Source organism: Aspergillus foveolatus, assembly GCF_047715535.1.
Source record: "Aspergillus foveolatus strain CBS 279.81 unplaced genomic scaffold BDW70scaffold_59, whole genome shotgun sequence".
NCBI classification, from domain to species: Eukaryota; Fungi; Ascomycota; class Eurotiomycetes; order Eurotiales; family Aspergillaceae; genus Aspergillus; species Aspergillus foveolatus.
Genome location: NW_027396123.1, coordinates 1 through 27,309, shown reverse-complemented (window position 1 = coordinate 27,309; position 27,309 = coordinate 1). Strand labels below are relative to the sequence as shown.

General features: G+C 53.1%; 13 protein-coding genes across 13 annotated transcripts; 8 read left to right on the top strand and 5 right to left on the bottom strand.

Annotated features, from left to right (window-relative positions):
• Positions 1-303: 303 nt before the first annotated feature.
• On the bottom strand, positions 304-2,297 carry BDW70DRAFT_152787 (acyclic terpene utilization AtuA family protein; the record flags this gene model as incomplete). The annotated part of the gene is made up of 3 exons (XM_073739503.1): positions 304-876; positions 932-1,235; positions 1,285-2,297. The coding sequence occupies 3 exons, from the start codon at positions 2,295-2,297 to the stop codon at positions 304-306; spliced, it is 1,890 nt and encodes a 629-aa protein (XP_073592860.1).
• Positions 2,298-2,572: 275 nt separating this feature from the next.
• On the bottom strand, positions 2,573-3,561 carry BDW70DRAFT_152786 (alpha/beta hydrolase; the record flags this gene model as incomplete). The annotated part of the gene is made up of 2 exons (XM_073739502.1): positions 2,573-3,518; positions 3,548-3,561. 2 exons carry the CDS (start codon positions 3,559-3,561, stop codon positions 2,573-2,575), a joined length of 960 nt encoding a protein of 319 aa, XP_073592859.1.
• Positions 3,562-3,775: 214 nt separating this feature from the next.
• On the top strand, positions 3,776-5,161 carry BDW70DRAFT_170613 (acyl-CoA dehydrogenase/oxidase; the record flags this gene model as incomplete). The annotated part of the gene is made up of 1 exon (XM_073742975.1): positions 3,776-5,161. The coding sequence occupies one exon, from the start codon at positions 3,776-3,778 to the stop codon at positions 5,159-5,161; it is 1,386 nt and encodes a 461-aa protein (XP_073592858.1).
• A 287-nt stretch (positions 5,162-5,448) lies between these two features.
• On the top strand, positions 5,449-7,157 carry BDW70DRAFT_152784 (acyl--CoA ligase; the record flags this gene model as incomplete). The annotated part of the gene is made up of 2 exons (XM_073739501.1): positions 5,449-6,193; positions 6,250-7,157. 2 exons carry the CDS (start codon positions 5,449-5,451, stop codon positions 7,155-7,157), a joined length of 1,653 nt encoding a protein of 550 aa, XP_073592857.1.
• Positions 7,158-7,482: 325 nt separating this feature from the next.
• On the top strand, positions 7,483-9,327 carry BDW70DRAFT_170612 (flavin-containing monooxygenase; the record flags this gene model as incomplete). The annotated part of the gene is made up of 2 exons (XM_073742974.1): positions 7,483-8,819; positions 8,874-9,327. 2 exons carry the CDS (start codon positions 7,483-7,485, stop codon positions 9,325-9,327), a joined length of 1,791 nt encoding a protein of 596 aa, XP_073592856.1.
• Positions 9,328-9,545: 218 nt separating this feature from the next.
• BDW70DRAFT_162924 (SDR family NAD(P)-dependent oxidoreductase) lies at positions 9,546-10,502 on the top strand (the record flags this gene model as incomplete). Its single annotated transcript, XM_073741218.1, has 4 exons — positions 9,546-9,594; positions 9,646-10,018; positions 10,075-10,431; positions 10,484-10,502. 4 exons carry the CDS (start codon positions 9,546-9,548, stop codon positions 10,500-10,502), a joined length of 798 nt encoding a protein of 265 aa, XP_073592855.1.
• A 127-nt stretch (positions 10,503-10,629) lies between these two features.
• On the bottom strand, positions 10,630-13,369 carry BDW70DRAFT_162923 (transcription factor domain-containing protein; the record flags this gene model as incomplete). Its single annotated transcript, XM_073741217.1, has 2 exons — positions 10,630-13,048; positions 13,158-13,369. 2 exons carry the CDS (start codon positions 13,367-13,369, stop codon positions 10,630-10,632), a joined length of 2,631 nt encoding a protein of 876 aa, XP_073592854.1.
• A 496-nt stretch (positions 13,370-13,865) lies between these two features.
• Positions 13,866-15,341, top strand: BDW70DRAFT_152780 (aldehyde dehydrogenase family protein; the record flags this gene model as incomplete). Its single annotated transcript, XM_073739500.1, has 1 exon — positions 13,866-15,341. The coding sequence occupies one exon, from the start codon at positions 13,866-13,868 to the stop codon at positions 15,339-15,341; it is 1,476 nt and encodes a 491-aa protein (XP_073592853.1).
• A 321-nt stretch (positions 15,342-15,662) lies between these two features.
• BDW70DRAFT_152779 (flavin-containing monooxygenase) lies at positions 15,663-17,476 on the bottom strand (the record flags this gene model as incomplete). Its single annotated transcript, XM_073739499.1, has 3 exons — positions 15,663-16,123; positions 16,177-16,841; positions 16,899-17,476. The coding sequence occupies 3 exons, from the start codon at positions 17,474-17,476 to the stop codon at positions 15,663-15,665; spliced, it is 1,704 nt and encodes a 567-aa protein (XP_073592852.1).
• Positions 17,477-17,901: 425 nt separating this feature from the next.
• Positions 17,902-19,494, bottom strand: BDW70DRAFT_162920 (cytochrome P450; the record flags this gene model as incomplete). The annotated part of the gene is made up of 1 exon (XM_073741216.1): positions 17,902-19,494. The coding sequence occupies one exon, from the start codon at positions 19,492-19,494 to the stop codon at positions 17,902-17,904; it is 1,593 nt and encodes a 530-aa protein (XP_073592851.1).
• Positions 19,495-20,404: 910 nt separating this feature from the next.
• Positions 20,405-21,264, top strand: BDW70DRAFT_152777 (SDR family NAD(P)-dependent oxidoreductase; the record flags this gene model as incomplete). The annotated part of the gene is made up of 3 exons (XM_073739498.1): positions 20,405-20,717; positions 20,777-21,023; positions 21,072-21,264. The coding sequence occupies 3 exons, from the start codon at positions 20,405-20,407 to the stop codon at positions 21,262-21,264; spliced, it is 753 nt and encodes a 250-aa protein (XP_073592850.1).
• Positions 21,265-21,524: 260 nt separating this feature from the next.
• BDW70DRAFT_152776 (trichothecene efflux pump) lies at positions 21,525-23,463 on the top strand (the record flags this gene model as incomplete). The annotated part of the gene is made up of 4 exons (XM_073739497.1): positions 21,525-21,680; positions 21,725-22,457; positions 22,508-22,876; positions 22,949-23,463. The coding sequence occupies 4 exons, from the start codon at positions 21,525-21,527 to the stop codon at positions 23,461-23,463; spliced, it is 1,773 nt and encodes a 590-aa protein (XP_073592849.1).
• A 277-nt stretch (positions 23,464-23,740) lies between these two features.
• BDW70DRAFT_152775 (chaperonin 10-like protein) lies at positions 23,741-24,844 on the top strand (the record flags this gene model as incomplete). Its single annotated transcript, XM_073739496.1, has 2 exons — positions 23,741-24,227; positions 24,279-24,844. The coding sequence occupies 2 exons, from the start codon at positions 23,741-23,743 to the stop codon at positions 24,842-24,844; spliced, it is 1,053 nt and encodes a 350-aa protein (XP_073592848.1).
• Between the last annotated feature and the right edge of the window lie 2,465 nt (positions 24,845-27,309).

Here is a 27,309-nt window from a genome sequence, read left to right as displayed (position 1 = left end):
TCCACAGATCAGATACTCTATTTTACTACATGGCAGATGGCCTTACGTATAAGATTGTGACTTTACTCCCGTTTCGTTTGGCAGAAACCTTTTCCTGGCTGGATAACGAATTCCGGATAGCACCCCGCAGTCAGACCATTCTGGGACAGCCCTGTTTACCCCAGACTAGCGGATTAACAGTGAATAATGCATGAAGGGCGGTTAATTTTCTCGTGAGCTAGTTGAGCATTGGAGCTTGTTATAATCTCATTGATCCTTGTAGAGAAATTCTTTAGAAAGGCACAGCACAGTAAAAACAAACACTTAAACTCTCCCCCGCTCCAAGAACTTCTTGGGCAAATCCACTGTCTTGGCTCGTAGATATTCCATACAGTTCTTGCCCAGCGTATCATAACTCGAGCAGCAATTGTACTCCCCCTGCATATGATCCTTAAGCAGGAAATGTACCGTTCTCAGAGCTGGGATCTCAAAACGGTCGATCGGCTTGCCCTTGTACTCCTCCGGCCCCAGCAGTTCAATGATCTTGGGAATGGTCAGGAAGCTGCGCAGCCAGTCCCATTCGTCATCGTGACGCACAAAGAACCCGTTGTTGCAGTCGGACGCTTTGTCGCCGCCCCGGCCGAGGACAATATAGCCAAACGGGGCGCGGACAGTCTCGCCAAAGGTAGAAAGGTCCACAGGGTCTTTAGTCTCGTAGCTCTTCTGCTGGCGAGGATACTCTCGCGTAATCTTCGGTGGAGGAATATCGATTATCCCATAGTTGTCGTAGAGAAGATGCACGCGCTGGCGCAGGGCCGTTTGGGGCATGAGGGCTGGCCAGTAGCGGTAGTACGGCTTGCCCTCAGCCTGTCGCATGTCGTTCCCCAAGGATGCGCCCTAGACTAGTCAGTTACATAACTCTTCCCCACCCATGACTTCCAGGAATACATACCGGCACACCTTCAAGGAATGTAACCATTGACCGTCGGAAGAAACCATCCGGGTTGCTCATGCGTAGTAGTTCCCTATCTGGAGACTGGGCAAAGATGCGAAAGTCCACTGTCGCCAGATCCTGGTTGCGGGCATCAATGGGTGAGGAGCCGTTAACGTGGAACTTGAGCAGTGAGAATTTCTTGAGCTGTTCAGGGCCTAGAGACTCACGGATCTGTTCCTCCGTGAACTTGGCCTTTTCTTCAATATCGAGACCAACAAGATATATGTGGTACTCGGCCTGGTAGCCAGCTGGTGCAGTGATCCTGTCCTCGTTAGCTGCAGTGTGAGCATATGGGATGAATGTTATCTTACCCAACTTTGGCTGTTGGTGGCGGGGGCAAGCCCTTTACTCCAGTTACCCGAACTTGATCTTCTCCAACCTGCTCCATGAGAATGCCCTCGAGCTGTGCGGTGACGTCGGAGTTGTAATACAGAGGCCCTTGAATCTCGTACACCAGCTGGGAGGTGACAGAGCCAACTGTGACGACGCCCCCGGTGTTCGCCTCTTTAGTCAACAGGGTCTCACCGCGGTGGTCAATGTGGGCGATGGGGAAGCCAACATTCAGATGTTTTCCTGCTTTGAGGATATCCTTGAAGGCCGAGTAGTAACCACCGCACACATACGACGCACACTCGATGAGGTGGCCGGCAACAAGTGCACCAGCCAGTTCGTCAAACTGATCAGGAGCCCAGTTGTGCCACCAGGCCGCAGCCCCAATCGCTGGCGACGCATCCGCCACACGTCCGCAGATGACAATATCGGCTCCCTGCTTTAGGGCTTCCGCAATCCCCAGCCCACCCATGTACGCCTGGGCGCAGACCGGCTCGAAGCCCCATTCTTCCAGTTTCTTACCGTGTACCAGGCTTTCGAATTGCTCCCCTTTGGCGACCAGGTCCTGCACGACATCCGTGACGTCGTCGCCCTCGACCCAGGCGACTTTCATGGGGCACCCGGCGTCTTCACACATCTTCTTCACCAGTTCCGCCAGGATCTCGGTGTCACTTGCCCCGGCGTTCACTGCTAGCTTGACCTTATTCTTGTAGAGGTGTGGGATGGCCGGTGTGAAGCAGTCGATAAAATTCTCGGCAAACATGGCCGTCTTAACCCGCTCCTCTAGTGGAAGTGATTTGGCCGCTGCCGCCTCTGCCCTGTTGCGGATCTTACCCACGCCGTGGATGGTCATCGTCATCTCGGAGAGCCAGTCACCGACGATGATATCGCACTCGCCATGCTGGGCCAACTGGCTGATGGCTTGGACGCGGTCTGAAAACCCACCACTTGCGCCGCCGACGCGCACTGGACTTCGAGGAAGAATTGAACCCATATTTTGTTAAGCGTTTGTTGATTAACTGGTGAAGTGATGAGTCTTCCGACGGTTATATATCTGGAGGCTCTTCATAGTGGGCCGTAGTATGAAGCGGACGTATTTTCCCAACGCAACGGGTACCGTTTTCCAAGCCTCTTACTGCCGATACTGCACCCATCTACTATTGCAACCATGTATTTACTGCAATTTGCTTCACAAAGCTCTTGAAAGTTACAACGTCAGGGTTAGACTAAATTTATTATGGATAGTAGGGGAAACGCGAGAGAAAGCCTTCAAGTATCCAACATGGCGACCCATTTTACGCCTTCCAACACTTTAGCTAGAAACTCTTCCCGGTGCTGATCGAGGTGCTTTGAAGGAAATGTCCAAGAGTAATGTGGATAACCAGGATAATCATCATAAGCAACGGGAACCCCAGCATTTTCCAGAGCGTCCTTCATCAACCGCGCATCATCTCGCAGCGTATCCGCGCCGCACTCGGCAATGTACACTTTCTTCAGCTGACCCAGCCGAGGATGCAGAAGACACGAGGTGTATATATCATTCGCTGGTGCCCCGTAAGCGTCGAAATACGTTCTCATGGCGGAATCGGTGTTGACTGTTGCGTCTGCATTTGTTGCATATGATGTATATCGGGATTTCAGGGCTGCTGGAACAGCCTCTGGATGCACAGTTACCGGAACAAGCGACACCACGCCCTGGGTATTTCCTCCAAGGTGCTGGTCGGCCAGCTTGAGCGCGGCACCAAAGGCAAGATTTCCACCGGCGGACGCTCCTATCAGCACGACCGACGGTGGTTGCAGGTTCTCCAGCGACCACTTGACTGCTTCGACGCAGTCATCAAGAGGAATTGGGTATTGGTACTTTGGTGCTAATCGATACTCGACGCTGACCATGATCATCCGGTGGTGCTTGCTAACGAGCCGACAAAAGGCGTCTTCCTCATCGACAGCGCCCATTGCCCAGCCTCCACCATGGAAGTAAATACCGGCCGGCCTGCTGGTGCTCGCTCCAGGTGGGGTGTACACGCGCAGCCAGAAATGGTCGAGGGTGACGTTCCTAGCGTGCACCGTCTCATCCACATTAGGCTGGATCTCGTACTTGGCTACCATCTTCTGTAGGATTTCACTCCAGCTGCTTCGTAGCTCGGGCAGTGAGCCATATATGGCTGGAGACTCCCCAAACTCGTCGAGGAACTGTGAGCGGCTTGTTAGTGGCCTGGGTCTTGCACTGCCAGGAGGGGTTACTCGCCCTTTGCCATGCCGGCGCATACTGTGAATCCATTACGGTGATCGCAGGATCGTTTCTTAAAGGTAGGACAAAGGTTTGTACAGATGAGCGGTCAATTCTGGCTGTGAAGGTATTGCTAGATACATCATATATGCGGCAGAATACAGGCTACCAATACCCGCAGCGCCCTCTAATCTTCGATTCTCTCCCAATCTTGACCAACCCGCTCGGTGCAATCATCAATAATGGCCCAGATCAAACCGGACACCTTGAAGCTTCCGTTCAGCAAGTACCCAGCATGGACAATCACAAAACTCCGTCCGATTGCCATCGAAAAGATCCAGGCAGTGCATGAGTGGGTCGAGACGAGATGTATCCCCGCTCAGGGGCTCATGAAAGCTCAGCTGGCCACAGACCGCTGGAAGATGCCACTACTGATGCGACAGCTACGTGAGGAAGCCAAGCAACGTGGACTATTTAATCTTTTCCTGCCGAAAGAGTTTGAAGACTCCCCTGGGCTCACGAACCTGGAGTATGCGTGCTGTGCCGAGATCATGGGGAAGGTGTACTGGGCGGCCCAGACGATGAATTGCCACGCGCCCGAGACGGGGAACATTGAGCTGCTGGCCAAGTACTGTAATGCGCAGCAGAAAGAGCAGTGGCTCAAACCGCTGCTGCGAGGCGAATTCGCGTCCGCTTACTCGATGACGGAGCCCGATGTGGCCTCGTCGGACGCGACCAACATCGCTATCAGCATCCGCCGCGAGGGGGACGAGTATGTGATCAACGGGCGCAAGCTATTTGCAAACGCCAAGCGGAATCCTGAGGTGAAGTTGTATATCCTGATGGGATGCACCGACCCAAACAACCCTAACCCGTGGCGGCGCCATTCTATGCTCCTGATCCCGAGCGATACGCCCGGCTTCCGGATGCGACAGAACCTGTCAATCATGGGCTACGACTGCGCGCCTGAGGGCCATGGAGAGTATATCTACGACAATGTGCGCATTCCCGTCTCGAATGTGATTCTCGGCGAGGGGCGGGCATTTGAGATCGCGCAGGGCCGGCTAGGGCCAGGACGCATTCACCACTGTATGAGACTGATCGGGCAAGCCGAGCTGGCGTATGAGTACGCGCTGGTCCGTGCAACGGACGAGCGCAAGAAACCGCGAGGCAAGCTCATCGGGCAGTTTGACAGCAATATCGAGCGGATCGCGCAGATGCGACTGGAATTGGATGCCCTGCGCCTGGTCGTGTTCAACGCCGCCGACACGATGGACGCTCTGGGCAACAAAAGTGGCCGATACGTGATCGCACAAAGCAAGATCCTGGTGCCTATCGCAGTGGCCAAGATTGTCGACGAATGCATGCAGCTCTACGGGGGGCAGGGGTTGACCCAGCATACCCCCTTGCCCGAGATCTGGACCTACGCCCGGTTCGTTCGCGTCGCTGATGGGCCTGATGCTGCCCACCGACATCAGGTCGGGCGAGACCAGTTGAAGACGGCAGGCAGTGTGGTCGCAAGGCATCAACAGTACTACAAGATTGCTCTGCAGCTGAGGAAGCAGTTTGGGCTGGATGAGGAGTTGGGAGACGATTGCACTTGGGAGTATATAGAGCCCAAGCTGTAGTTAATTATTTAATACATGAGATAAATATGACACATTCAAAAATAATAATAATAAAAAAGATAAAAATAAATTATAAAAAAAGCCTCAGCGCTGTTGTCTACGAAATGCATTCAATGACGGATGGATACTCATATTCCAACGACCGAGGTAAACGTTACCCGGACCCCGCGTATAGGAAGCATCAAATATAGGGCCTCAAACCGCAGAGCACTTGTTCTTTTCCCATTACAAAAGACATAGAGAACATAAAAAAACAAAAGCAAATAAGCTAAACGACAAGGAGCGTCATGGCCTACAGATCCACCTTCCCCCATCTCGAAATCCCTAAATCAAACATCCTCTCGTACCTCTACCCCCCAAACCAGACTGTATCCGACCAACCCATATGGATCGACGCCAGTAACCCCAACAACTCACTCTCCCCGCGACAGATGCTCATATGGGTCCGGCGTCTTGGGTACGGGCTCGATCGGCTAGGCATCGGAAAGGGCGAGGTCGTCATCATTTTAACGCCGAACCATATTTTTGTGCCTGTGGCATATCAGGGAATTGTCGGCTCAGGACGAGTCTTTAGCGGGGCGAATCCGACGTACACGCAGTTCGAAATTGAACATCAGCTGAAAGATACGGGCTCAAAGCTGATTCTCGTGCACCCGAGTCTTGTCAAGACCGCGGTCAATGCAGCCTCTCGTGTAGGTATTCCAAAGGAGCGTATCTTCCAGTTTGCCGATCACCAGTGCGAGGCACTTGACGGTGTGCAGGATTGGAGGGATTTTATCCTGAGCGAAGACGAAGCGAGGGAATGGAGATGGGACGACATGGCTGAAACCTCGACCACGACGGTGGCAACGATCAACTACAGTTCAGGGACAACAGGCCTGCCAAAGGGCGTGTGCGTGTCACACCGCAACCTGATTGCCAATGTGGAACAGACCATCTTTATGCGCGATCAGGGCCTTCCTCATGCGCTGGTTCCAGCAAGTCGACCGCAGGAACGGTGGGTTGGATTTCTTCCTTTGTACCACGCATACGGTAGGCCTCTCTGCTTCTGAATATCCGGCTCAAAGCATCTGACCTCTTGGCCTTAGGGCAACTATATGCATGTCTCATGGCTCCCAAGCTGGGCTTCCCCGTCTATATCATGCGTAAATTTGTCTACGAAGAGTTTCTGGCGACTATCGAGAAGTACCGCATCACTCATCTCCAGGTCGCTCCGCCGATCCTGATCATGCTCGACAAGAGGCCAGAGACGGCCCGCTACAATCTCTGCAGCGTCAGAAATATTCTGTGTGGAGCGGCACCGCTTTCGAGGGAGCTACAGAATACGATCCAGAACCGCTTCAAGAACAACGTGGTACAAGGCTGGGGTATGACTGAGGTCACCTGTGGGGCGATCCACGTCCCCGGGGGACTCTACGATGAGTCTGGCAGCGTCGGCATGCTCGATCCCAACTGCGAATGCAAGCTCTTAGATGAGGAGGGGAGACCGGTGCGACCGGGAGAGCCGGGGGAGCTGCATGTCCGAGGTCCCAACGTGTGTCTCGGATACTGGAGGAACGACAAGGCGACCAAAGAAAGCCTTGACAGCGATGGTTGGCTGAAGACAGGGGATATCATGGTCGTCAAGGATAATTGGTTCTGGGTCGTCGACCGAAAGAAGGAACTGATCAAGGTCAACGCGCTACAGGTTTCGCCGGCAGAACTGGAAGCTGTGCTGCTAGGACATGATGGTATTGCAGACGCAGGAGTCGTGGGATTCATTGCCAACGGGCAGGAATGCCCGCGAGCCTATGTTCAGATCAAGGAAGAGGCAAGCGGACTGACCGAGGCCGACATCCAGAGCTACATGAAGGACCGAGTGGCGAAGCACAAGCAGATCACTGGGGGCATCCAGCTTGTTGACGAGGTGCCGCGCCTCGCCAGCGGGAAACTTCATCGCAGGGTATTGAAGGAATGGGCACGAAGGGATGCAGCAGGTGTACGCTCAAAGCTATAAACTACCTCTAGATCTAGCAAAGAAAATGTGCTAGAGTCAAACCCTAATCAGTAGTATGGCCGAAACGTGTCATACGATAGTAGATGACTGGATGATATTGCTCAAGTCTGGCCAGACATGGATATTGTTTCCCAGCCAGGATCCAACCATTTAGTAACTGGGAAAGGTTCTCCGAACAAGGGGTATGCTGATCTTCAGCATAAGATCCTCAATAGCTGATGTCTGGTTGAAAAGGAGGCCGGCACGGGTATACTTGTTCAAGCAACCGTCTCTGCTGCTCTCCACAAAGGATATAACGCCCATATTCACAGGCGAGAGGCCCAGGATGACACGTTCTATGACAGACGGTGCCAGTACCAACGGCGCCAGTGCCAACGGCCTCCAGGATGAGTTCACCTACCCAGAACCCTGCCCGAGCGGCCCATACAGAATCCTCGACCAGTACCACTCCCAGCCAGCCAAGCTACGCGTCGCATGTGTTGGAGCAGGCGCGTCGGGTCTCTGTCTCGCATATAAAATGGAACGAATGCTAGAACCGGCTTCTTGGGAGCTGACGCTATTTGAAAAGAACCCCCATTTTGGCGGAACCTGGTACGAAAACACATACCCAGGAGTGGCCTGCGATATACCGTCCCACCTGTACACGTTCAGCTTTGACCCGAACCCAAACTGGTCTCACTATTTCGCCTATGGTGATGAGATACAGAGGTACTTTGAAGGGTTTGCAGAGAGATATGATCTGCGCAAGTACATGGAGTTGAACACGAAGGTGAAAGAGTGTCGGTGGAATGACGAGAAGGGAACCTGGAAAATCACGCTGGAAAATACCCAGACAAAGGAGGAATGGACAGACTGGGCTCATTGCGTCGTCAACGGGACAGGGATCTTGAACTCGTGGAAATGGCCAGATGTAGAGGGGCTCGAGAATTTTGAGCGCCCCAAAATGCATTCAGCCGCGTGGGATCACAGTGTAGACTTTCGGGACAAAGTCGTTGGTGTGGTTGGGACGGGCTCGACGAGCGTGCAGATCGTGCCTGAGCTACAGAAGATTTGCAAGCAAGTGCAGGTCTACATGAGAAGCCCAACCTGGATCAGCCCTCCCTTTGGCGCTACCGCGCTTACCAAAGACCTACGGCATGGCGAGGACTGCGACCCCGGAAACCGTCAGTACAAGTTTACCGAAGAGGACAAGAAACGCTTCAGGGAGGATCCCAGCTATCATCTCGCCTTCCGGAAGGGAATCGAGGCGGAGATCAACGGACTGTTTGGGATGTACCTTCAAGGCTCGGACCTGTCCAACAGCTTCCGGCAGGTTATCACCGACGAGATGATGCGACGAATGGGGCCCGGTCATGAGGAGCTGAAGTCCTTTATTATTCCCAAGTTCGCCCCCGGCTGCCGTCGCATCTCTCCTGGTGACGGCTACCTCGAGGCCCTTGTGCAGCCTAACGTGAAGCCGGTTTTCGGAGAGATCAGGAAGGCAACCAAGAAAGGATTGATCACCGCAAACGGTATCGAGCATGAGATGGACATCCTTGTCTGTGCCACCGGGTTCAATGTGGCATTCAAGCCTGCCTTCAAGGTAATCAATGGCGAGGGCAGGAGCATCCAAGAGGATTGGGGTGATGGGGTCAATTTGTATTTTGGCGTCTCAGCGCCTAGGTGAGTTGTTCCATTAGAAGACGGCATGAACAGAGCTCGTCTGACCTGGATTAGATTCCCCAACTACTATACTATCGTCGGCCCTGGTGCGACCTGGTCGAGCGGGACCCTCCTGCCATCGATCGAGACCACCATCGAATACAGCGTCAAGTGCATGAGGAAGATGCAGACCGAGACGATCAAGTCTATGGCTGTTAAGCAAGAGGCTCTAAACGACATCTATGAACACTTTGATGAGTTCCACAAGACCACCGTCTTCCAGGAAGAATGCCGCTCATGGTTCAAGGACGGTGAACTGAAGCAGCGCGTCTACTTGTGGCCGGGGCCGACAATACATTTCCTGAAGACCATTAAAGATCCCCGGTTTGAGGACTATGAGATCAAGTACCGTTACCGGAACCGGTTTGCCTTTCTGGGGAACGGAACCGTCAAGGCTGGAGTAAAGCAGGATACGTTGGGACTGGCTACGTATGTCCGCAATAGTGACCACGAGTGGGCTGTTGATTAGCTACCATGACACTGGATACAATATGATGCTAGTTTGTAAAAACGAATTTGTTGGAAAACTGTTACTTTCAGTTTTAGGTAGGATCGCTGGATGTGAAAGCTATAACGAAAGGAAAATGTTAGCCGATCCTGATATATACAACCGCTAGTCGCTTAAGTAAGTTGAGTCTATACCTAGTATTCAAGCATACCAGTTTGCCGCAATACAATCCAGACCAAATGAAATCCTTACTCCATGGAGCAGGCTTCATCACTGGCGCAGCCTCCGGTAAGACCGAAAAATCACAGTGTGCGACTGTGCTAACCCATCGATCCTCAGGCATCGGCAGAGCAACAGCTTACTCCTTTGCGAGGCACGGCGTCACCCAACTAGCCTTGGCCGACATTAACCTCTCTGCTGCCAAAGCCACGGCCAAAGACCTCGAATCGGGTTTTCCGGGGATAGAAGTGCTCCCGCTAAATATCGACGTCGCCAAAGAGGCGTCAATCAGTAAAGCCGTGGCTGACGCGGTCCGCCAGTTTGGAAGGATTGACTATGCTGTCAATAACGCGGGCATCGGCAGCTCGGGAGACTTGTCGGCAGAGCATAAAGTAGAAGATTGGATCCGCACGATAAATGTGAACTTGCATGGTGTTTGGTTGAGCAGTCGAGCGGAGATCAGGGAAATGTTGACGCAGGGCAAGAGGGAGGGGTAAGTCCTATAACCTCTGCATTGATGAGATCCTAGCAGCGCCTGACACCGACCAGCTCACCCCGGCACAACCGCGGCGTCATCATCAATGTGGCATCGATGTATGGTATTCTGGCGCCGTCCTTGAATACCCCGGCAGTAGCTTATGCAGCGTCAAAACATGGGGTTGTCGGCCTCACACGAGCAGACGCTGTCGCCTATGCACCGAGAGGGATCCGAATCAACGCGATCTGTCCCGGGTATGTGGAAACCCCGTTGGTGAAGAGCACGATGCATAACGGTGTGATTCACAAAGAGGTGGAGAAGATACCCGTTGGGAGAATAGCGAGCATGGATGAGATTGCAGATCATATCACCTTCCTAGCATCGCCGCTGAGCAGTTATATGTACGGTGCGGCGATGGTGGCAGATGGGTAAGTTATCGTTACTGTGCGGAAGTGAACCAGAACTAAGTACTGAGTACAGGGGATTCACGGTTCAATGAGTATAGTAAGACATACATGAGGACTGTAACGAGAACGCTGAGGATACTGAATACACATATAAAGCCAGCCGCTGGATAAATATTCCACAAAGTTACACACAACAACCATCCTTGTAATGAGAGAGAATCAGCTGATAATCTCTGTCCATATATCTTCCGATCGACAATTGGGCCTCTTCCAACTTTCAGGTTGTTGTCCTCGTATTCTTGGATCTGAGGAAGCAGTCTGCGTAGCCCCCTGGGATAGCCCTGGGCCCTCACCAGCGACGACGTCTACACAGGTTCCTTGAGCCAGCGGCATCGAGGTATCTCCAGACCCCTGAGAGTTCTCCACCAGATGCATATAATCATTGGTAAGGTTCCCTTGCTCTAACGTAGTCTCGTTCGCTAAGCGAAACAATGACGGAGTCTCAGCACTCGGCCAGGGCGAGCAGAACGCCGACGGTGAGCCAGCGCCGGCCATGACGTTGTTGATGGCGAACCGATCTTGGGCACTAAATATGGTCCAGGAGTCATCCATATTCGCGATGACATTATCCGTATAAAGATTTTCCTGCCCTGTAGGCTGACGTGCAGCTGCTTTCTCGGCGGACGAATGGTACGTCAGGGGTGGCGAGGGTAGTAAGCTCGACACCTGCGGGAGGTGCTCCTCTCCAGGCCATGATGCAGACTGGAATGGCTGGGTGCTTACCTGGGCCCTGGTGGATGGACCTCTCTTGGAGGGCAGGTCGACAGCTTCCCCCTCGCGGTCAGCAGAGCTCCCTCTCCTGGCGGGAACCACATTAGACGTTTGCAAGGCTGGGTGGAGCTGTCGGAGCTCTTGTAACACCACCTTGAAGATAGTGGCCATCTGCTCGGCGGGCTGGTATGGCTCCGACATGTCTTCCATGACGGCGATGAGACACTCGAGATACCTCATACTCCGGTCATTGGCGGCCCGGTCCGTAGAGGATGCGATTGCGGCGACCAATGCAGTGGCCGCGTTACCAGAATGCTGCAGGCCAGTGACAAAAATCCTTCGCGTATCGAATCGCTGGCGTTGCTGCCAGAAGATCTGCGCGATGCGGCCGGCACACGTCGTACACGTGGCGTGGGAGAGTGCCGACAAATGCTTGACGCCTGGAGAGGCAGCATCTCTGACTCTGCGCTCCCCCTGACTGTCCAGGATGTCGTCGTACCCAGCAAACGGACGATGCAGCATGATCATGGTGGAATAGAATTGTTGATGGAGCAGGAAGAAGGAGGGGGGCGCGGTGGCTGCGTTCTCTGCAGTGTACTTGAGCGTCTCTGGCAGCCGGGCGTACCATCGTTCAAGCTCGCTATCGAGGGCCGCCATGCGCATATACATGAGCCGATCCTGATCTATGTCTCTGCTGGAGCAGTGGTGCGTGGTACCGGTGATCTTGCCTGCCATCTCCATCAGTTCGAACAGCGCCTGGTAGATCTGAAGCTCGAGACTCTTCTCGGACCCCGGGGGCGACGTTCCCAGTCGGTCAAACTGCCGAGAGAGTTCGTAGATTTCCAGATCATCCGGCTTGAGTGCAGTGGGCCGACCAAGGAAGAGGGCCCAGTATCGGTCGAAGATCACACACGCCCACAGCGTCATGCGGCCGCTCTCATTATCGCTCTCAGACACACCAGTACCCGATCGGTCGAGATGCAGTCCAATATCAAAGCAGAGCCGATACGCCATGCCAGAGTATAGCCAACCGGCATTATCACGCCCGCAGCCGACTTCCAGGTCTCCCAGAAGCAACAAGGCCGCGATAGAGGGCAGGCCTCCCGGTCGCTCCATCTCGTAGTCAAGCATGTACTTGGCCTCCCGATGCAGCAGTGATTCTCTTCCAGGGAGAGTGATTCGCAGCATGTCTTGCCGCTTCTTATCTGCAAAGCGATACCCCGCGGCGAGGATGCAGATATGGAGAAAGCCAGAGTAGAAAGGCCCGCCGCCAGCATCTCGCCCTGCTTCGAAGGCCTCCTGGTGGACGACTTGAATTACCGAATTATAGTGCTTCCAGAACAATTGCATCAGATATTTTTGCGACTCATGTGTTAACGCTGACAGGACACGCTGGGTCCGTCGCCACTGCTCCCTCGCTTGCCGGCGGCTTTCCTCACTCTCGGAAGCAATATCCAAGTATATGTGGCAGTTTGTAGTCGGGCCAAAGTACCGCTGCTGATGGGCAAGCTGGTCGAAACTGACATGCCCGCTAGTGGACAGCAGCCGATGAGTCATCGAGGACTTTTTGAGGGTAGAATTTACGGGACTGAGGGGACGGTAGGGTGGACTATTCGAACTGCGAGCGGGACTGGTCTTGTACTGAGGTGGGAGAACTCGCTCTGGCGAATCCGGTGGGGGAGCCTCAGTGCTGGCAGAGCAGAGCTCGCCAGGTGGAGGGTTCTCTTCCGGTTTGTGATGGTCTATTGATATGCTGTTGTTCGCGTTCTGGGTTGCTGCTGATGATTGCTCCTCTTTTTCCCGCAATGCCGCCTGAAGCTGCTGGATCTGCTCCTGGAGCTGACTGACGTATGCCTTGGAGACCGGCCTGCAATTTCAACACCTCATTAGCATATAGCAACATCTGAGACTATATAGTACAGTATAGGACCATAGAGTAGCATATACTTGGGAGGGGTCGTAAGGCGTGCGCGTACTTTCGTCTCTGGTCATCGTTCTTGATGATACATTCCTGGCCCGTCTCCTGGCATTGAGTGCAGGCTGTCTCGCCGGGCTGTACCACACATCTTGTCCGTCGTTCTCGACAGGCCACGCAGGCTACGGATGCTCGATGGCGGGGTTTGGACGAGGTTTCGTTGCCTGATCCAGACGAGTCCAACTGTCGCGCAGCTGTCTGAGTACCTGCCATGATTATTAGGATAAAATATACATGGGTCTGGAAATGCAGAGGAGAAGCTGGAGAAACAAGGCTCCTGACGAGGGGGGGTCATCCTGACTCGGTAGATCGATCGCCGCGTCCCCGCATTTCTAGCCTATCCTCGGCCCCGCTGCGCCCCCACAAGTATCCACCAGCTCGAGTCATGGCCGGGTGGAGGAGGCCTGTCATGAAAAAGGACACTGATTCAAGTCTGCAGCGACCAATGCAGATCCAGCCGAGTTGAAGGGGAATGTCCCAGCACTTCCTTTCCCCGCCAGAGGATAAAGAACTCCCCCAGCGAATCAAAATCGTACAGCAACCGGTCAATGGCTCAGGCTGGACAATGTTTTCCTTCATTGTCGGTGCAGACAGTGAATGATATATTCGTAGCCAAGTAAAGGACAGCGAGGTATCCTTGACACCTCCACTACCACTACCATTTACGACTACTACGACGACCAATTCTGCACGCTGTTATCGATTCAACATGGGTTCTGCAGCTGCCTTCGACTTCTCGCGCGCTAGCCTGCCCACTCAGCTATTCATTAACAACGAATACGTCGATCCCAAGACCCCCGCCACCTTCAGTGTCTACAACCCTAGGGACGACTCCCTCGTCTCAGACAAGGTCCCGCAAGCCGGACTAGACGACGTCAATGCCGCCGTGGCTGCGGCCACGGCGGCATTCCCTCAGTGGAAAGCCATCACTGCCTCTGAGCGACGCCGCATTCTCCTCAAATTTGCCGCTCTTGTGCGGGACCATGCAGAAGCGCTTGGAGAACTGACCAGGGTGACGCTCGGGGCTCCGTACAATGCCTTTGGAAAATTCGAGATCGGGCTGTGTGCTGACGCGTTCGAATACAATGCTGGCTGGATCGACAAGTTTGCCGGCGAAGCGTACCCTCAACAGGACGGTTTCATGCGCATCACCCGACACGAGCCCCTCGGGGTCACCGCAGGCATTGTGCCCTGGAACGGTCCGCTGGGCACGGTGGGTCTGAAGGCAGCACCAGCACTCGCGACCGGTAACTGCTTCATCCTCAAGCCGTCCGAGAAAACCCCGTTTGCTGCACTAGCACTCGGAGCGTTGATTAAAGAGGCGGGCTTTCCGCCCGGGGTCTTCCAGGTCCTATCTGGAGACGGCCAAACTGGCGCTTTGCTAGCAAGCCACATGCAAATTCGCAAAGTCAGCTTCACCGGCTCCATCGCGACCGGAAAACGCATCCAGAAAATGGCAGCTGAGTCGAACCTCAAGCGGGTCACTCTGGAGCTGGGAGGGAAGTCGCCGGCAGTGGTATTTAACGACAGCAACCTTGACAATGCGGTGACCTGGTGTGTCAATGCCATCACCACCAACAGTGGTCAGGTTTGTTTTGCTGCGTCGCGCGTATATGTGCAAGAGGGTATCTTCGACCAGTTCTCTCAGAAGTACAAGGCTGCCCTGGAGGAGCGTGCCAAACGGATTAACGACCCGGAGCACGAGGATACCCTGATGGGGCCATTGGTCGACAAAGCTCAATTCCAGCGTGTCACTGGCTTTGTCGAGCGCGGTGCCCAGACCAACAAGCTGCTCACTGGAGGCCAGCGGGTTGGCGACAAGGGATTTTTCATCCAACCGACGGTGTTCACGGGCGTCGAGCCGGACGCTGAGCTCTACAGAGAGGAGATCTTCGGGCCGGTCTCCATCCTGAACTCCTTCAAGACCGAGGAGGAGGTCGTCAAGAAAGCAAACGCCATTGAGTATGGGTTGATGGCGGGCGTATTCACCCAAGACATCAACAAGGCTTTGCGCGTCGCCAGCGAATTTGAGTCGGGCATGGTTGGAATTAACTGCATCAGCCTCAACTTCCTAAACGTGCCTTTTGGAGGATCGAAGCAGAGTGGCCTGGGCCGCGAATGCGGCCGCAGTGTGCTGGAGCACTTTACGGAGCCCAAGACGGTCATGATCAACTTGACCTATTGATGTCATGGTAATCACATACATGACTCCCAGAAGTAGTCTAGAATGTGTGTACCTAATTAGAATCTTGGATAGCTTTGTAAATTTTCGTCATCATTGTCATCCCTCTACAGTCCCACATCACTAGAAACTGATCCGCCCGAATATACACCACTGGGATCAGTCACTGAACTTCTGTAAACAGTAATAATACTCCGTGGGTTATTATAAGTGGACTGGCCTAGCAGCTATCTACCATAGAGGGTTGCCGTTGGCCACCTATATCATCGCCGATCTAGTGAATTTGTTTCTATATAACCTCTGGGTGGTAGCTACAAAAGACTGCTAAATTCGAGGGAACACGGTAAAGGCCGTAGGTTCGGGCTGCCTTGTCCCCGACTTATTCAAGATCCGCAGCCTCTTGTTACGACTGTGATACTCTCCGTCGTCGTGGTCGCGGATATAGTATGCCCAGTCGGCGGTCTCATCAATCTCCGTCTGGCTGTATCCATTGCCCAGCCAGGCGAAACGGTTGCCATTGTATTTGACCTCCCAGTCATCCAGGCGCACCTCGTTCAGGGCCTCGATATAATGCAAGGTTGAGCCTGGCCACAGTCCGGTCACTGGGCCGTTGGGGTCGGTGGCTTTGTACCAGGACCGGCAGCCATCCGCCCATACGGTCCGTCGCATGAAATGATCCTTGAACTCGATGAAATCGTTTACAGCCTCTGCAGTTGGAGCGAAGCTTCGAATGTTAGTTGTCTGATAGCGGTCGATGAGCTTCATCATGTAGTCTGCCTGGGCCTCTGTGCTGCATGTTAGAAGTCTTCATTCTCTGCCAAAAACCAGAGCAACATACCAACGGCAATCAAGACTGGCCCGTTGCCAACGGGGCTGTTGGGGCCTAGAAATGTGAGATAGTTGGGGATGGCAGCAGCAGCGATGCCGAAGTAGGACTTAGCCTCAGCCTTCCACTCATCCTGCAGGTTATTCCCAGCCGGGCCGATGATGGGAAAACGCGGCCGGAATGAGGTATCGAAGCCAGTGGCACAGACGAGAACGTCGATCGGATACTCGTTGCCATCGTCGCAGATGCAGCCCCTCTCTGTGACCTCGGTGATATTGCCGTACACTACCTTGACCTTCTCGTTGCCCAGGGACTCGAGATAGCCAACCCCAGGTGTGATCCTGCGGCAGCCCACTGACCAGTCGGGGATCAGCACTTTTTCCAAATTAACGTTGTTGAGCTTCTCCTTCATCTGCTGGGTCATGTATTCCCGCGTGGATCTTTGGCCTTCAGTGTTCCGAAGGAAGATTGCGAACTGCCCGTTCATGCCGCGTTCAATGCCACGGCGGTATTCCGTCAGATGCTGGGAGTTTGCTGCAAATGCCTGCTTCTCTTCTTCAGAGAATATGTGCTGCTCTAAGCCTTTGACGGGCGACACCCACGTCGGTTCGCGGATGAAGGTCGTCACCTTTCTCACCTCAGGGAGAACGGCTGGCAGGACCTGAATGCCTGAGGACCTGTTACATTGTCAGATAAGAAATGCTGCAGCGGATTGCGCTTTGGATGAGGCATACCCGTTCCCGATTAGCCCGACATGCTTCCCCTTCAGCACAATGGAGTCGTCCCAGTTGGCCGTATGCACGAGCGTTCCCTTGTACTTTTCCAGACCAGGAATGGCGGGCCATCGCCACGAATTCAAGATCCCGCCAGCATTGATGAGAATATCACACGAGTCGTCCCATTCCTGCCCTGACTGCAGGTCACAAACTCGCACATCGTAGCCGCCATGTTGCGTGTTCCAGGCCGCGCCGATAACCTGGTGGCGCACCCGGCAGTATTGGCGAAGGCCATACTTGCGTGCGAAGTTATCAAAGTAATTAAAGATTTCTTTGCTGCTTGCATAGCTCGCGGACCAGTCGGTCTTGGGCTCAAAGGACCAAGTGTAGTTGTGAGAGGGTACATCGCAGGCACAACCTGGATACCGGTTCTCAAACCATGTGCCAGCGACCTCGGGGTTCTTCTCGTAGATAACAAGCGAGAAGTTGGAGAAGCTTCGCTGCAGTTTGTAGGCAAAAAGTAGCCCAGAGGCACCGGCTCCAATACAGATGATGCGTACGTGCCGCTCTTGGTGGATGGGCTGGTTAGATTCCATGATGCCCAAGCGTAGATGTGAGAGTATGATCCCCAGAGCTTGGACGTCAGCTACGTAATATTTAATCTGTGTGGCTGGTATGCATCTGGAGAGACGCAGATCTTTGCAGCCATGGGAAGATGGCGGTTATCCACAGGCTGAATATGCCCGACAGCCGCGGGAGGTCTGGTTACCTGCGCAAAGCCCACATTCCCAAATTTTCAAGGTTAATGGAGTACGCTAATAACATCGGACTTGTCACTGGATTGGATGGTTACACGATCATGTAGAAGGCAGTAAAAGAATCTGTTATTGAATGTTTTGCTAGGCTGAGGCTACACCGCTACAGCTGATCTAAAGGATACAAACCACACAGACCAGACCTGACGTTGACCGGCGCCTCACCCTTGCAGTAATAAATAAAGAAACGAACAAATGATAGATAATCACCACCTGGTCCCCCGCTGAGCCTGGGTCTTGACCGTGTACGAACTGGCAGAACGCCCACCCCCTTCCTGCGCCCGAACCACTCGCGCATTGAGGTCTGGCTTCTGCCACGTTGTGTATGCCTTCATGTGCTTCATTTCGCCTTCAGGGTCCCACTGCCAGGCCCCGTCTGTGCTGATGATATCAAAGTTCCACACCAGTCGAGCAAGGATGATGCGCATCTCCATATACGAGAGGTTCTTGCCAATGCAGCCGCGCGGACCCAGCGAGAAAGGCTGCATCCCGCTCTTGATATCGTCGGAGTACGCATCGTTCAGCCACCGTTCTGGGATGAACGTGTCACAGTCGCGAAAGTTGACCGGGTTGTGCGACGCAGCCCATCCTCCTACCGAGACAGAGGTGCCGCCGGGAACCCAGTGGCCGTCGATCACGTCGCCTGCGTGGGGAACGGTGCGGAGGAGACCAGTTGGTACTGGAGGGTGGATGCGTAGTCCTTCCTCTAAGCATGCATTAAGGTATGGGAGCTGGCTGGTCCGCTGGTAGGTGATCTCGTCCTCGTTCTGAAAGGCACCGCGAACTTCTTCGTAGAGTTTCTGCATCTTGTCTGTGTTTCGCAGCAGGCGTGCCAGCAAACCGGAGAGGAGATTCGCGGTCGTTTCACTGCCGGCCACTATGAACAAAGCGCTGTTCAGAATGATCTCGTTATCATGGAGATCATATTTCTCCTTCTGGCGAAGCACGTAGTAGATGAAGTCTTTGTGCTCGCTCGGCCCATTTCGCAAGCGCTGCTCAACCTTTTCCTTGCTGCGGGCCAAGTGATCGCGCCGTCGCTGGCGGAGGTAGGCCGGAATCATGTTCAAGAGCTTCGTCTGGGTCCATGAGCCTGCTTCGGCTATACGCCGCGTCGCCTGTTCCAGGGCGCCCACTTTGACCGTCTCGAAAATGAGAGCCACCCAGGAATGAAATGCGCCCAGGTCCAGACAGCCAAACGGCTCGCCAAAGGCGAGGTCCCCAATGATATCGAACGTGGTGAAGTTCAGCCAGTTGACCAGGTTGAACTCTTGTTTCTGATCAGCCATTTCCTTTAGCTTGGCGATGAAAATATCAACGTAGTGCTGGATGATATACTCTTGCTCCTTCAGTGCTCGCTCGGAGAAAGAGTGCGACATTGCCCGTCGCTGTCGAGCGTGGTTCTCGTCGTCCGCCATAGTCAGGGTAGAGGCCCCAGGCAGAGGGTCGACAGATCCCACGTGAATGGGATCTTTGTGCATGTTCTTGCGGCCACCGGCCTTGAAGCCGTAGATATCTTCCCACGCCTGTGCTGAATTGAAGGCCAGCTCATTGGGAGAAACCCGGACGACGGGGCCATATCTATCGTGCAGCTGCTTGGTCTCCAGCCCTAACCGGCCGCGCAGCAGGGAGGATATCGACGGCAACGAGCTGATCGCATTCAGTTTAGGCCCGGGAAATCTCGCGAGAGGATGAAAGTATAGTCGGTAGATGGCCAGTCCGGCGATGTACAAGGCACTGAGGATGAGCCCGACTGAAAATAGAGCCCAAGTCTTCTCGGTGACGATACGCAGTCCCATCATGTTGGCGGTATCGAGCCAAGAAGGGAACTTACAGTTACCTCGTCAGAATTGGACTTGATAAAAGTGGATACAGTGATGAGTCTTGTTTGCTGTTGGTTAAGCACACCCTGCCGGATAACGACTCCCTGGCCTTCTCCAGGAGCATCCGACTCTCCAAGAGCCTGCCCAGTGATCATACTATAACCACCCTGAGCAAGAGCAGCTTGAGAAGTGTAGAGCCACAGTTCGACTACACTAACTCCTCTTCAACCTCTCGCAAACCATCCTAAATCATTTACAATGTCCGACAGAGCCAATCTACCGCCTGCGAACGCGCTCATCCGCGTAAGCAGCTTTTTCACCAAGCACCCATCACTATCGCAAGCCGAATTCGACAGCTACTGGCGCAAGACGCATGGCGCTCTGGTCCTCAACAGCAAGATATTCCGCAAAGCCAACATTCTCCAGTACTCACAGGTCCACAACTGTCGGGACCTAACCGACGCAGCCGCAAAGCTAGGGCCAAACGCACTTGTATTCGAATGGGATGCGTGTTCGGAGATATATTTCCGGACCTGGGAGGACTACGAAAAGTTCGCCAAGAGTGATGAGATGCGTGACATTTTAGGACCAGACGGGGCTCGCATTCTGTGCCCTGAAAGGGGGGTGAAGGTCATGGTTACCCTGGTGGATCCGCTAGTGGCGAGTGTACTCTAGGAAGATTCCAGCAGACGAGATCTGCAAAAAAACCTCATAGTCCCAAGTGAATGCGTATTTGAGTCTGTGATCCTTTACCGGAGACCGAGCGGGGCTATAGCCGTCGCGTGGGACGGGGTATGTATTCCCGACGACGTGCCGGAAAGTAAGAAACTTATATAGCTCATTTTGTTCTAGGCAGTCTATACTGCAAGATATAAAGATAAAGGTCGACATGATCGATCTCTCGGGAAAAGTAATCGCCGTGACTGGCGGAGCTTCTGGCATTGGGCGATCGACCGTGAAGCTGCTCGCTTCCCTTGGCGCCAAGGTGTCCATTGGAGACTTACAGCAGGAGGCTTTACAGGCTGTCGCCAAAGAGATCAAGGATGCTGGACTTGAAGATGTATTCATCCAGACCGTTGACGTCCGTCAAGCCAGCTCTGTCGATACCTGGATCCAAGAAACCATCCGATGGGCGGGCAGACTCGATGGAGCAGCAAACCTGGCCGGCGTCATTGGCTCAAGAATTGGGTTAATGGGGGCAAGTATTCCAGCATATCTGACTTCTGACCACTGGCCAAGCGCTAATTCTTGCAGGTCACAGACTTTGATGGCGATGAATGGGACTTTGTCATGGATATCAATTTGAAAGGCGTCATGCACTGCATGCGCGCAGAGATTCGGGCCATGGCCGACAACGGCTCGATCGTCAACGCATCCAGTATTGCCGGAGTAATGGGCTTCCAAAACAACGCTGCATACTGTGCCAGCAAGCACGGAGTTGTTGGCCTGACACGCGCTGCGGCAAAGGAGGTCGGTCAGCAGAATATCAGAGTCAACTGCATCGCCCCGTAAGATCGTCCACCCAGCCCTCCCCTTTCCTTCTGCTAATTCGACAGGGGCGCGGTCCAAACGCCAATGCTGGCAAAGTCGCACGATATCAATGGGAATGTCAGCTTGAGGCATGATACCGCGTTAGCACGAGCAGGCAAGCCCGAGGAGGTAGCCAACCTGGTTGTTTTCCTTCTAAGCGATGCGTCCTCATTTATCACGGGCGCTACCTATTCCATTGATGGGGGCTGGGCGTGTTAGAGCTAGTGGCCATAGTCTAGTCGAGTTAGTGTATGAGCAATGGACATACCCATTTTAGACTCGTCAGTGCCTCTGCCTCACACCGTAATCTGGGGTAAATGCGGGCGATGAGCTTGGGAAAAGCTTTTCCGATCTGACTGAGCCATACGACTGGGCTCAATCAGACCTAGATTCTGCAGGCGTGATAAAACATAGCGCTCCGGCGGGCATCTTGGGTGTGAGCAAGACGTCTGGATCCCAGGAGTCTCATCTGTTCCACCATGTCCTCAGTCAAAACTGCTGTTTCCAATGCCGCCCAAGCCGTGGTTCATGCCGACGGCACTGTCACCTATGTCGACGTCCATGCCATCGGCGGTGAAGTGCGAGATATGCCCAAGGGCTACTTCAGGAGCCTGCCCTTCCTCGGCACAGTCCTGGTATGTACCGTCTGAGCAAGACTGCCCGGTGCTGACCGTCAAAGGCGCAATGCCTGGGATCGATCGTTGCCTATTTGGGCTGGGTGATGCCGGCCAACACCCTCAGTCTAATTAACTCCGAGCTGGGAGAATCCCCCAATATCAACTGGGTGGCCACCGTCTGGACGCTGTCGAGCTGTGTCGGCTTCCTCCTGATCGGCCGCCTTTCTGATATCTTCGGACGCAAGTGGATCGTTCAGGGATCCATGATTCTTTCCATCATCGGCTGCATTGTCGGGGCTCGTGCCACGTATGTTGAGATGCTGATTGCCGCTAACGTCTTCAATGGCATTTCTGCTGCAGGCCAGCTCTCTTTTGGAATCATCCTGGGCGAGCTCGTGCCCAACAAGTACCGCGGAGTGATTGTGACTATCGTCTTTATGTCCTCACTCCCCTTCGCTGTCTTTGGGCCGGTCCTTGCTCGACTGCTGATCCAGAACACCAGCCAGGGCTGGCGATGGAGTTACTATATCGGCCTTATTCTCGCGGTCATTGCAACCGTGCTGTACCACTTCCTCTACCACCCTCCCAAATACGCACAGTTGAATGTGGACGGTAATAATAAGTGGAAAATGTTCAAAGAACTAGACTTTGTTGGAATCTTCCTCTTCGTGGTCGGGTGTGTGGTCTTCCTTATTGGGCTCTCTTGGGGAGGCACACTCCACCCTTGGGTTAGCGCCCCTACTCTATGTGCTCTACTTATCGGCATTGCGACCATCGTCGCGTTTGTGCTCTATGGTGAGTGACCGCTAGTATATGATTCACTGTCTGCTGATAATCCGCACTAGAGGGATTTGTGTGCAAGGAGCGACCATTCATGCCCCCAAGGCTGTTCAAGAATATTGGCTTTGTCGCAATCGTGGCCGATGCTGCTGTTGGCGCTATGGTCTATTACGCCTTCACGGTTCTCTGGCCGCAGCTTATCGAGTCCATCTACACCACAGACACGATCCAGATTGGACTCCAGAGCTCCGTAGTCGGCGGTGGCGTGCTGCTGGGCCAGATACTGGGCGGCATGGCGCTGGGGTTTGTTCCTGGCGTCAAGTACCAGTGTATCATTGCTTCCTGCCTCGCTATGGCTTTTATTACCCCGCTGAGTGCTTTGGGCCCGGACACCTGGTCAATGACTATAGCGTTGGGCACCTTGGGCTGCATCGGTAGGTCGTCCTTTGCTATCCTAGAACTATTCGTGCAGTAGTTAACCACTTGATCTCAACTGGGATTCACAGCGGTCGGCTACGTCGACAATATCACCTTCCCAGGTGTCACACTTGTAGTGGAACCGCAGGACATCGGGCTTGCCACTGGTGTCCTCGGGTCTCTCCGGGCGCTGGGTGGAGCAGTTGCGCAGGCAGTCTACGTCTCCGTGTTGAACAATGAGGTAGGAAAGAACATACCAAAGTACGTGGGTGCAGCGGCCACCGCGGCTGGTTTGCCAGAAGCATCGCTGTCCAGTCTGCTGGAGGCTGTGTCGAGCGGATCAAGTCTCGAAGGGATTGACGGCGTTACGGACAGCGTTGTCACCGCGTTGTTGACTGCGCGCAAGGTAGCGTATTCGGAGAGTTTCCGCATTGTCTTCCTTTGCACTATTCCATTCAGCGTTCTCCTGATTATTTCCAGTTGCTTTGTGCCGAGTATGAGGAACCACGTCCATTACCAGGTAGCGAGGCGCCTGCAAGGGATCGAAAAGGAGGAATCTGTATCCGACGTCAAGGCTGACAGGGAAATTATCGAGCATGTCTAGAGAACATCTACATGGCGTGACAAGCACTCTACTATAATCTTCCAGTAATAGCAAATGACCTTCGTCTTGAGATATCCTGGTGAGAAGCTGTCGGGAAGAGACGTGGGAGATACATGGCTGCGGTGGGTCAGGAAGTGTATAGGAGAAGGATATCCCGAGCTGCTTGTACTATTGTCTCGGTTCCAATGGCTCGAGGTTATTATGTAGTTACCCATCTGCAGTAAGCTTAAGGCACTCAAAGCACATCACCACTGGTCTATGAGCTGAAACTATCAGGATGACCTACACCGACGGAACCATGAAGGCGGCGCAATGGGATCCCAATCAGCAGAAGGTGGTGGTCAATCGGATCCCCATCCCCAGCCCGGGCCCAAACCAGATCCTGGTCAAACTGGCCTCGGCGTCACTCTGTCACTCAGATATCCTGGCCATTAACCAGCCCAACATGACCGAGCCTTTCACGCTCGGCCACGAAGGTGCCGGCTACGTTGCTGAACTGGGGGCGGAATGCACTAATAAGGGGTTCCGAGAAGGGGATCCAGTCGGGTTTCTGTATATCAACGGCTGTTGCTTCGAATGTGAAGGCTGCATGGTGCACAACAATCACTGTACACAAGGCACCCCCATAGTCTCTGGGTTCGGGGGCGTCCGGGATTTCGGATTCTTCCAAGAGTACGCTGCCGTTGATTGGCAGAACATCATCCACCTTCCCTCCCAGCTGGATCCGAAGCGCAGCTCTGCAATTTTCTGTGCAGGGATTACAGGTATGTTGGGCACAGCCCTGTCGGACAGATCTGTTGCTGACCGGTCGCCAGCCTTTCATGCCGTAGACAGCTGCAACCTGATGGCTGGCCAGTGGTTCGCTGCGATTGGGGCTGGAGGCCTGGGCCAGCTCGCAGTCCAGTACGCCAAAGCAATGGGCTACCGGGTCATCGCGATCGATATCAACGACGAGGCTCTCGAAACGTGCAAGAGACAAGGTGCCGATGTTATCATCAACTCTCTCTCTCGACCTGATTACGCCAGCGAGATCAAGAAACTCACCAACGGCGGCGTCCACGCGACGGCGGTCTTCAGCGGTGCTGCCGCTGCCTATAGGGGCGCACCGTCTATTATCCGGCCAGGGGGTGTGTTGATGGTGATTGGGATCAGCTCTAGCCCGCTCGAGCTGTCGACGTTCGACCTCGCTATCGGCACCTATGTTGTCAAGTCGGAGAGCACAAGCATCCCTCACCGTATGGCCAAGGCAGTGGATTTCACAGCCAAGTATGGCATTACACCTGAGATCGAGGTCCGGTCTGGGCTGGAAGACGTCGACGTGATGGTCCGTGATATGCAAGCCGGAAAGTCCAGTAGACGGATGGCAGTTGTTTTTGAGTAGTAGCAGGATTTGATAGTTTCCTTGTGTTCAACCAAGCCAGCTATATTAACGTCCTTGACTCTTTATTCAACACGCTTTCTATTGCGTGAAAACGCCATCTTCCCCGTCCAGTTTATGCTGACCACTATATATTTCTAGAAACGTCATTGCGTTAAAGATACACCGTCAGCAGATATATATATCTGTCATGCCAATAGTTCCTTATGCTATGAACTATAAACACCAGGTATAACATTGCTACAGTCAGCTCCACAAGGTTGAACTCATGAAGCAAGGCATGACTTTGAACTGCTCTGCTGCCTTTCCAGGCAGCTGTTGTAGACCACAGGAGGCTTTTCCGAGAATAGCCGAAGCCTGTCCTGTGGAGTCGCGGGGCGGGTTCGGCCCAGTCCGTCCCGTTTCGATTCGCAGGCTGCACACAGTTAGCTCCACATGACTGAAAAGTTCAGACCGCTTGTTGAGGGCAAGACGTGAGAATGTGGGCACTCCGGTGTTATACTCTGGATTATACAAGCATAAAACAAGACCTTCTGATTCTGAGCCACGCCCATATCGGCCGCAGACCAGATTTCTGAACTATGGTTACCTTGCCCAAATTAGGTGCCATTCTTTTATTTGATCAGTTGCCCACTATTTGCATCGTCTTTACCCTAACCGGTATCTATTCCCTGCGACCCATATAGCACAGAATAACACACTCCAAGCCCGAAAGACTACTCACAGTAGATTATTTGCCTGGTTAAACTTTTCTAAGGCAGTGTAACACATACTAACTAGCATATGCTATTGCACTTCTGCGAGGATGCTTGAAAATATAATATATAATTAATGCTTTGTTCTTCTGAAGCAATAGCTAATAATAAGGCTAAAATTACGGTAGATACGATTCAAGAGCATTTGGTTATGTCTTTGTCTAGGTTCGTGAGGTGATGCCTGACGGGTCAGGTGTCCGCTGTGAGTGACAGCTGGATCGCGGGGCCAGCCAATGTTATGGGTTCCATACGAGGTACCCTTCTCTCAGAACTCCGCTATCAGAGGCTCGCGTAAGCGGATGTTCGCTTATACTGTCCTATTTTCTCGCTTTAACGAACCGTTTTTGTACATACGGCAGGATATGGCTTGAACTAACCCTTACAGCCCAAGCTTCATACTTTGCAGCGCTGAGACTTCTCCAGCTCCGGCTTCGATCCAAATTCAAGCCTCCAGCCATGTCTTGCTTGCTATACATGTATCTGATAGCCTGATTCCAAAGCCTGCCTATGGTATCTCTCAGTTAGTCTGCTGGGAATATATTCCTCGGCCTGCACTCCGACAACGCAGGCATTGTGTTTTGCAATGTACAATACAGGAATGATTCCTAACTACTTTACTAGTGTTGGGAAATGTAGAATAGAGACCCCTTGTTAAGAAGAACAGCTGATCATGGCTTAGAGAGTTGGTAATTGAGGCCGACTAGCGGTCAAAAATTACTTGCCCTGGCGACTTCTGACCCACGGCGTGGCCCAGAACCTGGGCTTGGCACGTCTGGGACCCTTCCTTTCAATCCTTAACTATGCCCTTTCTTTCCCACACCCTTTCCAGGCCACAGAGCCATGACTATGGAGCACGTAATGCCAGTCTCTAGTAACTTATTGGATGTGACATCCATTACCGATTCTCCAGTTTCAATGACTACTTTACCTGGCTGAATATGCGGTAGACTTGTTAAACCACGGGTTGGGGCGGGTTTTCAGGGCTAGCTGATCCGCCCGCGCGGGTTTTTGGGTGGGTTACCTGGACAGTAAACCGCCCATGGGTTAAACAAATAAGTTTAACCCAACCCAAATAACCCAAATAACCCAAAAATGCGGATCATTGCCTATAAAAGCAGTGATTTGCATATTTGAATAAAATACTGTATCAAAATACAGTATTTATATCTTATTTAGTAAATCGGTGTAATCTAAATACAGTACCATACCTATTAGACGTCTTGGAACCAAGCGGGTTGCCCTGCCAGGTTTTAGGTCAGCCAAAAATATCCGAAACCCAATGGATTATTAGAAGGTCTTGTCACGGCGCTGCAGGCCGTGATACCGAGTCAGTATCGCTTACACCGACTTCTGTTCCAACTTTGACCGCCTATCAAATGAAGTTGTCAGATAAGGCCAAAAGGGTCCTTCTTAGGAGTCGGGCTCAACAGGTCCTAAGGATATTCTGAGATCAGACAAGGAAGGTAGAGTGAAATGCAATGAACTTGATAACGTTGACAATGTTGGCTATTTTGGTTGTTCCGAAAATAAGACACGAAGTACAAAACTAACTACATGGTAAGGAGCGTCCTTAAATACCCGTGCCTTCATACTGTATCAAACCTTTGGATATGTTCCCGGTCAAATCCTGTCAAAGCATCCAGTTGGCTCCGTCAAATCGTCTGCTTTGCTATATCATATCAATGGATATGACCCTAGTGGCTTAGTCATCCT